Source organism: Python bivittatus, unplaced genomic scaffold, assembly GCF_059951505.1.
Source record: "Python bivittatus isolate LINGU-HERP-01145 unplaced genomic scaffold, Pbiv_v1 ctg000400_np1212, whole genome shotgun sequence".
Classification (NCBI taxonomy): domain Eukaryota; kingdom Metazoa; phylum Chordata; class Lepidosauria; order Squamata; family Pythonidae; genus Python; species Python bivittatus.
Window position 1 is genome coordinate 10,700,812 of NW_028277073.1, and position 14,612 is coordinate 10,715,423.

Below are 14,612 nucleotides of genomic sequence, written 5' to 3' on the forward strand. Positions count from 1 at the left end.
TGGTGCCTTCCAGATGTTTTGTATTTCAACTCCTATTATCTCTAGTGTGGGGATAACAAGAGATTGTGATTGTGAACATCATGATCTAATATATTGGAGGACAATTTTGCTCTCTATATTCTTGCTACTTAGTTTGCTGAAAACAAGGATAGTCATTTCATGTTGGCCACATTCACAGATCATGATGGACACAATGGACATTACAGATGTGTAAGAATTGTGGCCAATTTTAGGTGCATCCACTTTTAATGGACCACTGTTTCTTATGTGAACTGGATGGGGCCCTAATATTATTTATTTATTTATTTGTTTGTTTATTTATTTATTTTATTTGTCCCCGCCCATCTCCCCACAATGGGGGACTCTGGGTGGCTTACAACATACTAAAAAACATGAATACAGTTAAAAGTTATAAAACCAAACATTAAAAAATAAAAAAGCTAAGAAATCCAAGAGGCCGCTGGGGCCACAGCATACCACTAAGGGGCCAGCCAACCCCAATTCTGATTTCTTCCCTCCCTGCCCCATACACCATTTTTTACAAACTGTGGTTTGACATTAGCTTCATTAAAATTGACCAAAGCTTGTATTTATTATGGTGTGTTCCTACAGATGAGGCAATAAACCAGGTTTAACTAAAAGTGGATGGCAAAGCTTCCAAACTTTTTCTTTTGGTCACATGGGAGGAAATAGGAAGGGGAGCATGTTAGCCAGGAACATCATCTTAACGCATGAAAATAATGGTGAAAGTTGCTTTCCCATCTCGGCCTAATCCTAATTTGAACTATGGTTCACTGCCTGCATATCCAACACCCTGTTCAGGATTCACTTTGAAAAATTAGAAAATGAGATTTAAAAAAAAAGAAAGATGTGATTATATGTGTTAAATGCCCCTAGACAAGCAGTGAGGAACTTGTGCTCTCCAAAGATTGTATTTTGTAACATCTGAAGGATACGTATCCCACCTCCATTATAGAGAACAGTGGGATGGATTTTTTTGCTTCTGAATAATCTTTAAAAAAATTGAACACTGGGATGATAATCATGGAGCAATGAAATGTTACGGGCCGTTCAGTGGGTGCAGCGACATGAATTGCTATTTGTCTGTGTGAATGATTATGCTTTAGTAAGCTATATAAAGTAGCGTCCATATCAGACCAATTTGTCTGTACAGAAAGTGAACTAAGATGGGAAAATGTAGCCTTTTTTGTTCTGTTTTTGTTATTGTGGTAAGGCTTGCACTATCTTCATGTTCCTTATTTGTTCTTTACTAGAAACAATGAATTTGATTTCATTTCTGGCACACGCATGAGAAAGTTGGCTCGTGAAGGTGAAAATCCCCCTGATGGATTCATGGCACCAAAAGCATGGAAAGTGTTGACAGAATACTACACATCGCTGGGAAAAAATAATTAATTCTGCTGTTTCCGCAAAGTGCCTCTATTTTAAATACGAGCTCTGTTCATTGATCAATATGTTATGATGCTTCACCTAGTCTGAAATTTTTTGGTTGCTGGGCATTTTCTTTCTGGGCCAAATAATGGTTCTGGACCAATTTTTCCATTTTTAGTGTGTAAATAGGCAATTTCTTCTGAGTTTAAAAGGAATGCCATTAAACATGTTTTTCCTATATACATCAAAAAATAAGATCGAAATAATAAGAGTTCAAAGCCATATTCTTATAGGGATCCAAAGCCAGCTTTGTCAACCTTTGCCAAAAACGTTATTGAAACTATGCAATTATGCAAATTATCACATGCTCTATTTTTTCTTGATGCTATAAAGTGACTGCCTAGAAAAAGCAGGGGCTAAACTATGACTTTCCCATTGTGTTTTTTTGGCCTCAACATGACTTTTCATTGCCTGTTGTGGTGGAGGGAGGATTTCATGATATGTCATTTTTAGATGATGATGATGATGATAATAATGATGATGATGAAGAAGAAGAGGAGGAGGAGGAAGAGGAGGAGGAAGTTGTTAGTGTTGGTGTCATGAATAATCAACATTTCTTAACGAGAATTCCATGGCAGTTTTCTCTCCGAAACAGGTCACAAAGCTGTGCTGGTTCTAAGAAACTTCTTTATATATAGCCTTAATGGTCAACCTGGCCATGATGTTTTGTTCCGAAATGTACTTCCCCAACCTTGACATCAAGTTGCTTTATATCCTTGGCCAAATTCTTTCATGTAGGACATCCACAAGCACTTCTCCCTCAACCTGATGTTAATAACGTAACGACAGACTAAATGATTGCCCTTTCAGAGCTCCTCTCAGCCCTTCAAGGTAGACCAGACTAGGAAACCAAAGTCATGTAGGCCAGTGCTACTTTTATTGTAAAGATATAGTAACAGAATATTGCAAGTCTGAATGTGTTTTCCCCCTCCTTCTCTTTATCTTTGTGAGAACTAGAGAGGGTCTTGTCTGAGACTTTTCTCAGGTTACATTACTGCCTCAGACTCATCCCTCTTTTATCTGACTGTTGTCTTGGTAGCGGCTCTTCCTCCTGTCCCTCAAGGCCATTCCCTTTCCCCACTACTGCTCCCCAAGTCAGCACCCTGCTACGATCACCTTAGCTTACCCAATGGAAGGGCTGACTTTGACCGGAGAAGCTTCCCTGAGAGGCACGGACTCATTCCTAGCCATCTTCCAAGGGTGTCCACAGAAAGTGGCATCAAAAAAGTAAAGATGGCAGCTACAACCATGTGATTGAAGCTCCATCCTTTTTTACTGAATCAGTTTATCCAATGATAAATTGAACTTCTCTAGGTGAGTAAATCTGGTTGAAGGTGCCTTTAAAGAAAAAAAATGGCTAATAACTGGTTTAAAGGAGTGGTTCCTCCTATATTTCAGATTACTATTTGGCTGTTAAAGAGACCTAGAGAACATCTGCATTTCTTTCAAATGATTCATGTACACAATTGCCCGATAGCTTAGTATTTTTTCTGGCATCCGGTCTTATCATCATCTAAGAGAAGCTCTTAAATCTGGAAAAAAATTTCCAGAGGCACCATAAGGCAACTTCAATCTTGGAGTAAATACCCCAGGAAAACCTTTTGCATTTTGTCTTGAACTGAACATAATTCCTGTATTTTTAACCCATTTCTTCTTGATTAGGAGCAAATAAGCACCAACATAATCATGGCTGATGAATCCCAAATTATGTGCTTTGTTCCAGAATTTGCTCATAAGGGCAAAAAACATGTTTTAGCTGTATTTTCCCCCGTATATAACTGATTCAGTTAGAATTAACTGACACATTCCTTTTGCATCTTAATGCTTCAAACATGAATGCTAAATGTGGTTTAGGATAGTATACCCTTCTGATATTTCATTGTTTTTTTTAAAGATAAAATCTACAATCAGCTCCTTTTGCTATTGTGCTGCTATTTAGTGTGGTGTTCAGTGGCAAGGAGATAAACCAGAATAGCCCATCATGAAAATCACTAAGTGGGAAGACATAATGCACTTTGCTGCAGCTGCAACACACTGACTTGCCCACCTTACAAGGTTGTTGTAAGGATAATCTGTGAGCTTTGTGTAGTTCAAGGACTTTACATATGCTATTTTTCCACCGAGTCTGAGATGGCCCTGCTTTTGAGCATACTCCTGGGGCTCTTCTACCACTGGATGCAAATTTAGCTGCTGCTATGATTGAACAGGAGGATGCCTCTGAAACCCATGTCCAAAATCAAGGGCTATTTAAAACTCTGTTAGAATAAAACAACCTGGCCTCTGCTGGGTATTATCTACCAAGCAAGTGCAGCCGCTACCTGTATTTTCACAACTGGGGAATCGTTGCATTAAATGTCTTCAATGTATTATTTATTTTTCTAAGTTTTATGACGTACATCTTCATTTGGAAACACAATTCAAGGTGCTGTCTATACAACTTGGAATCAGTACAGCATCAAGCCAAGCATATTGATTATTAACAGTAGAACTGGAAAGAATAAAAATTATGCAATTTAAAATATATTAATTGGAAATCCACATGTGCTCTGGAACCTTCATCTGTCCATCCATCCATCTTTTGTGTATAAGTATTCATACTTTTGGAATTTCTTCCCACTGCCATTCCCACAATATGGAAAACTGATTCAGATCGTGGATTATAGGGCTTAGATTGGATTGTGGTCATAATTTGGGCATTTATATTAGCTACAAATATGTCAAGTTTCTTCTGGTCAATGGTTTTTCACCATTTTTGTCCAGAAACAAATTGGAAAATTGTTTTACTTATTTTTATGTAGCAATTATGCAACAGTCATTTTTATAGTCTAAAATATATATATTTGAAAATGCTTTTTAAAACATTTCCAGCATTTAACACTTTTGGAATCTTTGGGACCAAGAGAATGAAACGGGTTTCCTTTATTTTTTTCTCAGTTGAATGCAGTTGGTAAGCAGTATACATCCTGTAAATTGCATTGAACAGAATACAGATAGCCAGCATCATTGGTAGATCCCACATTGCTGACTAATCGATATTAGCACAGTGCCTTTTATATCCAAGACCTCTGGAAGGGACCTTGAAAGACATCTTCTTGCCTTTGTAATCTAAATGTTTATAGTGCCAATATATTTTTCCATGTTTTTAACCTTATAGAACTAGAGTCCAAATAAGTCCAAATATATATGTCATACTGTGCCTTTACCTCTTTTTACAAAAATATGTCCTATATTTTATAACGTATTTATTGCAGACCCGAAACCGACATGTATGCCTTAACTGTTGCATCTCTTGATGAAAATATCTTATCAGTTTGGCCTTCTATTACTAAAATTAATTTTGGTGACAATAAATATTTCACTGTTTAAATGTTTTCTGCCTTTTGTGTTTGTGCATGTGGATAAAGCCCAAAACTGATGTCTGCATATTGCCTATAATATTTAATGTCCCAATATACACTGAGCAGAGTACCATGCCACAGAAAGTCTACAATAGTTCTGCATGCTTTTAGTAAAGTTTTATCCAGAAAATATTGTCAGTACAACATCTCTAAGGAAAATGAATAGTCAGTTTGGCAGTGTACTCATGTAAAAAGCAAAAGATCCTTAGATGCTGTTGCTAGAAAAGCAGGAGGAAAGCAGTAGTTCTTTACAAAGTGAGTAAATATGTACTTGAGAGCCAGTTTGGTTTAGTGGTAAAGGCCCTGGGGTAGGAACCAGGAGACCGTGAGCTCTACTCCTGCCTTAGTCACTCTCTTGGAGCCCTAGGAAGGAGGCAAGGGCAAACCACTTCCAAACCTGCAGGGGCTTGTCCAGGCAATCACTAGGAGATAGGTGGGTAGGTAGCTGGGTAGATAGATATATACTCTCTCTCTCTCTGTGCGTGCGTGCGTGTGTGTATAATGACTAGTCATTATGGGTGTTGAAGTCTAAAAGATACAGGTTAGGGAAAGGTGTCTTAGAACAAGAATTTGGCTATCATAATCTTGAATTACAACTAAGATGAGTCCTAGCCAGCATGGCTAAAGGTGAGAGATGATGGGAGTTGCAATCCAATATCTGAGGCCCTGTAGAGTGCCTATTTCTCTTCTAGATAGAAAAAGCATACTGCCTTCAGCCAGGCATCTTCTCAGAAAATAAATGAAATTGAACACTAAAACTGAATTAATCATCAATAGGCTGGCTAGAGTTTTATTTTATTCATTTACATTTAGCCACTGCAGTGAGAATACATGTGGATGTACTTGATCCTAAAAACCATGGAAAAACAGATAGAAAATACACAATTGTAAATAGTTTGCTATGATCGTGTCACATTTATTGCTTCATTCTCTAGTTAATCAAGCTCAGCCTTATCAATGGATTTTCAGGTTTTAAGAAGGGATTCCTACAGTTTCCTACAGCTATTATTATTTTACATAGTAGCTGTGCTCTTTTATCTTATGATCAGAGGAGCTCCACATGCTGGTAACGGCAATAATAAAGCACAAACATACCTAATGACAAATATTGTTGCTTAGATTTCAGAGTCTCAAAACTTGATGGACAAAGCTTTCATGAGTAAAATAGGAACATTTTAACTTCAGGATGACACATAAACAGTGACAACCATAGCACTGTACAGATCACCCACTATAGACATGTAACTGCATTGTGTCTATGTTAGAACACTGAACAGCCCACCCTCACCCCAAAATCACACACTATAACAAGAAACTGGAACCCCACAGAGAGATCATGTATATTTGATGTTAACAAATCTATCCTCTCCACCTTTCAAAGTAGTTGCACACATTGGACCTTCACATGGAGTTCTAGCATAGCATGTTAACTGCAAGGTAAAAGGGGGAAGAAAGTCAGGAACCTATTCTTTCACAATATGAGAAGATTGCTGGCCAAGCCAATGATGGGAATGGAATTTAATTTCAGAGTAATGCCCAACAAGAAAAACAAATCTCAACTGTAAATATACTATGAATTGTTTGTAACTACTCAAGAACAATCATCTTGATTGTACAAAGAACCAACACTATGTAAGGACTTGTCTGAAAGCTGGAAGAGCTAAAAGCATAATTACAAGGCAAGAACCATAATGGCATTATAACATGACTTCATTATAAAGTTAGGCGCTCTGTTGAACTCATGGCTCTTAAAACAAGGGAGGAAGAAATAGTCAACTTTGGGAAGACTTCTGCTTTATTTGGAACAACTCTTCTCAACAACCTTCTGAACCCATCCTACCTTGCTTGGGAAAGATCCTTCACCCACTGGAGAAGTTGTAGGGGCCACAAGGGAGGAGCACCTCTGAGTATTAGAAAGACAGTTCTCAATTCTATAAATGCTAATAAACTAACTTTTTTACTATAAAACTATCTATAGCTATGTCCAGGGATAGCTATTGGAATTTAATTGCCAAAGAGGGACATAAAGATCTAAGTCTTACGACGATATAGCAATACATTTGGTAGAATAAATACCTAAAGAATAGTTGTGGAAATTACAAGATTGGTCAGATTTATTTCCTGTTAAACAAGTTGAGAGGAAATTAATTCAACATTTTCAGATGGTTCTTACCTCTCAGGTTTAAATTATGCCTACTAAATTAATGCATACTGCTGGAATAATGGGGTCCGAAGGCAAACAGGTTTGAGATTTTAAGTAATGTTTTAAATACAGTGACAAAAGACATCAGAAGTATTGACCAAGGTTCAAAAAGTCTTTTGAGGGCATCTCGTTATACATAAAGAGCATCTGCTGAAATTACCTGAGTTGCTACAATCTTTGGATCCTAACTATTGTCCCTAAAACAAACCTGGAAACAGCTGGAAGTTTAATTTTCCCCCTTGCAAATAAACCAAACCAAACGACCTTCAGGAATAGAAAAATGATAAAATTGTTTCACTTGGTGAGAGAGAAATCAAGCATGATTTATACTGCCATGAGTTTAAATGGGACTATTCTGAGTTTGTGAAATTATAATGTGAAATAATACATCTTAAAATGAGTACATTTGGTCACAAGAAGTAATATCTAGTTTTGCTGTTGTGGCAAAAGATTATTCATCACCATTCATAAACGTTTAGAACATGAGTTACAACAGAAACTCACTGTGTGACATTTATTTACAAGCCATAGAAAACACTGGAAAGATACAGCACTTCTATGAAGTGGTTAAAGTTATTAATTTTATACTTTGAGGTTTGGCTGAAATTAAGTAAATAAAATTTAAGACATGAACAACAAAGAATTACTATCAGAATACAGTAAAGCTTTTTGAAATGAAGTGCCTAATTGAAGACTATATAAATCAAGTACTTTATCACAATCTGCCTATGGACTTTGTCCCAGGATTTAATATTGCAAAAGAGATTTGTGTAAATGACTTTAAAAGGTCAACTTACTGATATCTCTAGCCGTATTTATACATATGGCTGAAATCCAGAGGAGGGTGCCCAGAAGCACAGATATTTTTCAAGTATTTTTTTCTTTTCAGAAATGCCTCCAATATGCATTAGGGGATCAGACAAGATCGATTTAGGAATAAAAGAGGGCAAATAGAATGGGATGAACCCCCCACCCCCCATGTTATCCATAATGCAAAAGCAATTTGATCATCACATATGCATTTACCCGCTCAGTTTTTAATCCCAAATATTCTGAATAGCCATTTGAAATGGGACTAAAATTCTAAGCTAAGCTGACTTGGTTAGATTTTTTAAAGAATTCTTTCTTCATGAAATCTGCTTTATTTTGGGGTTAACATAACTGTAAATTACGTTTTTCTTGGCCACAAATTTTCCATTTTGAAATTTGGATACACTCACTGAAAAAAAGTAAACCATTCTAGTTGGAGTATGATCTTTAAAGAGCATTTTTGTTCTATACCCCAAGAGAGGCTTAAAGTATACCTAGAATTAGTGCACATATATTAATTCAGGGGAAGAAAACAATAACAGTAAAGAATTTAAGAAAATAAATCTCATTATTCCAATCTTTCCCATTACGATTATTTCAATTCCTACTCTCCATGAGACCCATGTCTTATTAGAAAGAAATTAACTAAAATTGAAAGCCGCTGTCCTTGGTGTTATAATTTTTGTTGTATCCACTTAGAGTTGTTAGAAAGTTAAAAAGAAGGAAATTTAGCAATGACAGCTTTTATGTCCAGTAATTAAGGAAAAGACATTATTCACAATTCAGAAATAGAAAAATAAATATTAATGATATGTAGTTTCCAGTGTTCTTCCCACAATGGTAAGTTCTGATTATATAAAAAGGCATTAAAAAGAATACAATTTGTATAAAATGAAAAGATTCATGAGACTTGCACACATTTTATGTTTAAGTCATTGGCACCAGTGCATACTGTGAGTTGTGATGGAAAGGAAAAATGAGAATTTCTCTACATTACAGATTTCCTCCGCCCACAAAAAGCAAAGTTTCTGACTTTCCATTAAGGAACTACACAAGAGTAGGAAACTGTGTACTTAGTATTTTAATCTCGTGATCTACTTTGATCCAGATAGTAAGTAAAAAAGAAAAAAGAAAAAAAGGGGTTTTGTATTCAAGTTTTCTACATATTATGTCTATATAAAAACCTATGTGGATATACACTCACATCATATATACACACACATCATCTCATACATATATACATAGGCTCTGCTCTCCCTCCCAGAGAAACAATGTGCCATGCTAGAACCTACTCACAGATTTTTAAGGCTGCAACAAGGAAAGAGGACATTGGTTTGAGCAAGACTATATTCCTCCATGTCATGATCTATCACACGGACTGTATCCAATTCTGCAAGATTACTAGGTTTCAATAACTTAGGTATCAGCATATAAAAACAATTCCAAAAACAATCGTTAAAAGGATATTTTTGTTTCCAATTGATTTCTACTATTTAAATCACCAGTCACCAAAAGAAGCTATGGATAACCTTAATCTAAACTAACATGCATTAGAACACTTTGATTTGTTGCATCCTTTGATTTCCTCATCTTCTCAATTGCTCGATGCAAATCCTTTTGTTGCACTGGGCGAATTTCATCATCGTCATTGCTAAAAGAAGAAGAAAAAATATAAAAATGATTTAAGTACCTTTTAAAAACGTGAAATAGCACAAACAATAAAAGAGACAGAATACTGTGTATATAAGCATGAACTATTTGGGAATAATCTAGGTGTGAAAATTGCTTGAAATTCAAACCAAACCATCCCAAATTCTGAGTTTGAAAGAGTTTTCCTAAGTCCAAAATAATCATTCTCATCATTTTGGACTCAATTTGACCATTTCAAAACTGATCTGAGGTGTTTCAAAATAGAAATTTTTTAATTGGATGCTTGCAGACCACTAGAATCATGTTATCCCTGAATGACTCTCACCTAAGGTACTCTGAATTTCTCTGCAATGTCCTATGTGGAATTAATGTAGTTCTCACTTAGCCACATGCAACAAGACATACAAATTATTCATGAATTAAGAGCACAACCATCTTGCTACAGAAAGTAAAAAAACAGGAAGAAATTCCCTCCTGGTTCTTCCAAATAGTTCACACAATGTTTAGGCTACAAGAATCCATTTCTGTAAAAAGAATAGCAAAGTTGGCTCCCAGATATCAAGTCTTCTTAGGGAAAATCTCCGGAGCCTTAAGAAGAAGTACCTGTCTTCATATGCAGAATTCACATATTCTCTGACACACAGCAGTGCAGCATCGCGGCACATTTCTTTCAAGTCACTTCCTGAAAACCCATCAGTTTCTTTAGCAACTTCCAGAAGATCCACACGCCTGTCCACCTACCAGCAAAGAAAAAACAGCACATGCAAGGGCCATATAATTAACTTACAAAGGGTAGGGAATAGCTCAGACTGAAATAGAATCAAAGAATTTGTCATGCTTGATTTTGTAAAAAAAAACCCATTTATTTATAAGGACTTTGGTTTATCAGATACTTATTTATGGAAATTCAAAAACTGCCAGAGTGGCTATACTAATTATGAAATCTCGGTATACTATAGCTGAACATGACATTTTGGTTATTGATAATAACCACCTTATATTTTGGCAACTTTGATAGTGATAGTCAAATAGCTCTGACAAACTTTTATGGCCTAACTGGAGATAAACTAGATATTTTGCATAATTGTTCTGCAAGTCGTTTTCATTTACAGGGGAATCATATAATTGAAGTTGGGAATTTAATTTAGTTTTAAATCTATCAACTAATCTAAATAAAATTTCCAAGAAGAATCATTTACAGAGTTGGAGAGTTTCTCATGTGTATAGTTAATTTGGGAGATAATAAGGAGACATCTAAACTTAAAAAATATTCTTTCATTTTAACTTCTCATGGCACATTATTTTTAGTATCTCATTTTATAATTTGGTTGAGAACTGTTCTGTTTCCATATCAAATTATACTTGCCACCAGTCTGTGGTAAGAAATGTCAAAATGGTGCACAGTGCATTTTAATATGCCATTATTTGGCGATCTTCAATTTGTCGATTAACAAAAAAGAGATTTTTATATATTTTATCAATTAACAGATGATCAACAGACAGGTAGTCTGTGTTTAGCAATCACAATTGGGACCGGCAACACAGTTGTTAAGCGAAGCAGTCGCTAAGTAAAACCACAACTGTGCTTATGATCTTACTTTAGCTTTCCTTTGTTTTACAGACCTGCAAAGGTCGTAAATGCGAGGATTAGTCACAAAGTTACTGTCAGGTTCAGCCCAAAGAACTCCATGAGACAGTGCAATACAGTTCTGTTGCGTTTATTAGCTTCCACCTCAAGACAGAAATCTCTCCAGACTGAACCTAGGTTCCCAAGCCAGCAAGCCACAACACCGTGAATTCCTTAGGGTGGTGCCAGTCTCATCTTCTTAAACTTCCCACGCTCCTGTTGAGGGCTAAGGAAACGCTTATCTCCCTGAGCGTGGCCTTCATAACACCATTCCATCACAGTTACTTTTTCATCACCGTCATAACTGCAAACGGTTGCTGTCCAAGGCAGTCGCTAAACAAGGACTACCTGCATGATTGTTTCAGTTGTATTTAAGGCTTTGGCCAGGCACAGAAGAAAATGAAAAATCTTTATCGTAATAATTTGGAAATTATTATAAAAGAGCTTTGAGTATGTACGTTAGAAGCCATCCCTTAAAATTCTAAAAAGCTTTTAGATCTGCCAAAATGGTGCTTGATTAATTATAAGCTTAATTCATTAAAGTGCATTAAGCAGACATATTGAGAACAGTAGAATAAAGCAGGCGAACTCTAAGCCTCTTTACTAAAACAATATAATACCAACAAAAAGAGATTCCATGGGGACAACAGATAAAGACGAAAGTGCAATTATCATTTTTTAGATATTTATACTCATGTCTACAACACAGAGATATCACTCAAGCAGGTAGAGTTTCTTGAATGGAATAAACCAAACTGAGATTTCTCATATTCATTTGAAGGATATCTCCATACTACTAACGCTGCAAGGCGATATGTTGCGGAATTTTCTCTATGAAATATAGGAAGGCCCCTGACCCAGTGGGCTTCAATAGATGATATTAAAGAACATAAAGAGATCCCCATATTGTCAGATACATAACGAGTCTTTTGAAAAGAGGACCCTTCCCATATGTTATATAACAATTTGTTAATCGACAAATTGAAGATCGCCAAATAATGGCATATTAAAATGCACTGTGCACCATTTTGACATTTCTTACCACAGACTGGTGGCAAGTATAATTTGATATGGAAACAGAACAGTTCTCAACCAACTTATATAACGGTGATTTTGCAAGCTGGAAAGAACGTTATAAACTGTGCAAGTTACTGCTTGCTATCTTTGTTAAATCTAGATGCAAAGATTTTGCATCTTTGGATGAAGATTACAAGAGATATTATAATCAGTAATTCTGAAAGGATGCCAAGTTAATATCACATTTTTGGTAGATAGTTTTAGCAATTCATTGTGAGAAATATGAAATTGCTGTAGTGGCCTTGGGAAATGCAGAAAAAGTTTTTAATATAAGTTAAATTTTGGAATGTTATGAAAAATAGATTGTTTCTTGGATTAAAATTTAAAATGTATTGTTCTAGTTCTTTATTCAAGTAACTACTAATAGTAGTTAGGTTGTGTCTGTGTGGGCTCTCTTTGTTCACGGACCCCAGCAAGCCCCCAGTTTTCAGAGGAACTCCAGAGGATAAAAGGCACTCCGGAGATGCCTAAAATACCACTGGTGAATGATGAACAGTGATTCCAATCAAGCACAAGATTATCGAGGATTACCTTGCGGCAATAAGAGAAGCAAAAGGCATGTATTGCTTGGTTATCTGGGATGTGTTTAAGCCAATTACTCTTGAGGAAGAAAATAAGGTCTTTGCAGCTGGTAGGGTGACCACCAATATTTTATATCCATGCTCATTCTGGTTAGCCAAGGTCTCCAGGAAGTAGACCTGTGGTTGGATGTCTGCAGTGGTAAATGCATCCTAGGGAAAGGCATGGATCCACCAGCTTTTAAGGAAGCAATGGTCTGTCTTGCCCCCAAGAAGTCATCATTAGATCTAACTGAGCTGGACAATTCTCATGCTGTCTCCAACTTCCCCTTTTGGGGGGAAGCTCGAGACAGGCATCACCTTACTGCTCTGGAGGACCCAGGAGGACCCAGATTGTCTAGATCCCTTTCAGTTTAGGTTCAAACTAAGACATAGTGTTGAGGTGGCATTTGTTGCACTTGTTAATATGAAATATTATAATATGGGGGGGACTGAAATGGGGGAACTGCATCCATCTTACCCCTCCTTGACCTCTCAGCAGGCTTTCAATATCATCAAACGTAGTATCCTTCCGAACTGGCTTTGGGTAATGGGAGTGGGCTCTTCCAGGGTCAATTCCAGTCAGTGTTGGTGGGAGGGGAGCAATCTAGCCTTAGGCCCTGCTGTATAGGGTACCTTGGGACTTTACGCTCTGCTCTCCCCATTTTTGTTTAACACCTACATGAAACCACTGGGGAGGTCATCTGTTGGCATGGAGTGAAATATCATCAGCAAGCTGATATTCAATTGCAGTTTTCTGTCCTGTGTGAACTAAGTGGCGCTGTCCTAATGTCTGGATGGGGAAGAACAGGCTTCAACTCAGTCCCAGCGAGACTGAATGGCTGTGGCTTTTGGGCCCTTCAGATTTTGGAAGTGGAAATTTTCAATATTGGTTCTGGGAAAGCTGCCCTCCCCCACTCAGAAGTGGTGAATAATTTGGGGGTCCTCTTAGACTCACAGCTCCTACTTGAGTTGCTGGTGGCAGCTATGGCCAGCAGGATTTTTGCACAACTTCAACTAGTGAGCCAATTACACCTGTTCCTGGACTGGGAGGCTCTGCTCATGGTCACTCATGGATTAGTCACTTCCCTGTTGGGATACTGCAATACACTTTACATGGGGCTGCCCTTGAAGGCCATCCAGAAGCTGCAATTGAACTAGAATACAACAGTGCATATAGTTATAGTCACACTATGGTACACCCATGAAACACCACTATTTTGAGAGCTGCACTAGCTTTCAATAGGCTTCTGGGTGTAAGTCAAGGTGCTGGTTATCACCTACAATGCTCTACATGGCACAGGACTAGGCTATTTGTGGGACTACTTATCTCCAGTTATATCATCCTGCCCCAAATGTTCTTCTGGATTGGGCATACTCCAGGTCCCTTCTCTGCACAACTGTCATCTGGCTGGACCTGAGAAGCATACACTTTCTATGGTAGCACCCACCTTTTGGAATGTGTCTCTTCCCCTCAAAATTCACTTGGCCCCAATATCATTAGCCTGTCATAAGGCAATAAAAACCTATTTTTTTGCCCTGGGCATTTGAGCTGGGATGTTAGACACACCCCTTTTGGGAGATGTTATGATATGGTTTGTTATATATATATATGTATATATATATATATATATTTAATTGTTGTTGTTGATGTTGTTAACTATTGTGTTTAATTCATTAGCCACCCAGAGTTGCTTTGCTGAATGGAACCATATAAAGTAATTAAATACATAGATAAGTTCATGGTAAACAGGTGGCAGAAACTGAACCAAAGTTGCTATGATATGCAGGTAATATGAAAGGTCTCTACTGATATTTGTGAATACTGTCCAGCAATA

At 37.1% G+C, this 14,612-nt stretch overlaps 2 protein-coding genes across 5 annotated transcripts in view; one reads left to right on the forward strand and one right to left on the reverse strand.

Annotated features, from left to right (window-relative positions):
- PAPSS2 (3'-phosphoadenosine 5'-phosphosulfate synthase 2) overlaps window positions 1-4,819 on the forward strand; it is a 48,849-nt gene extending 44,030 nt beyond the window's left edge. For both annotated transcript variants that reach the window (XM_015891474.3, XM_007422492.4), the window contains one exon: window positions 1,275-4,819. In XM_015891474.3, the coding sequence (XP_015746960.1) occupies window positions 1,275-1,416 (142 nt within the window). In that variant the 3' untranslated portion in view covers window positions 1,417-4,819. The remainder of the gene's footprint in view (window positions 1-1,274) is intronic.
- A 4,139-nt stretch (window positions 4,820-8,958) lies between these two features.
- The window catches only part of ATAD1 (ATPase family AAA domain containing 1), a 37,237-nt gene continuing 31,583 nt past the window's right edge, over window positions 8,959-14,612 (reverse strand). For all 3 annotated transcript variants that reach the window (XM_088144419.1, XM_088144418.1, XM_088144417.1), the window contains 2 exons: window positions 10,117-10,250; window positions 8,959-9,514 (listed from right to left, as the gene is read on the reverse strand). In XM_088144419.1, the coding sequence (XP_088000545.1) occupies window positions 9,394-9,514; window positions 10,117-10,250 (255 nt within the window). In that variant the 3' untranslated portion in view covers window positions 8,959-9,393. The remainder of the gene's footprint in view (window positions 9,515-10,116; window positions 10,251-14,612) is intronic.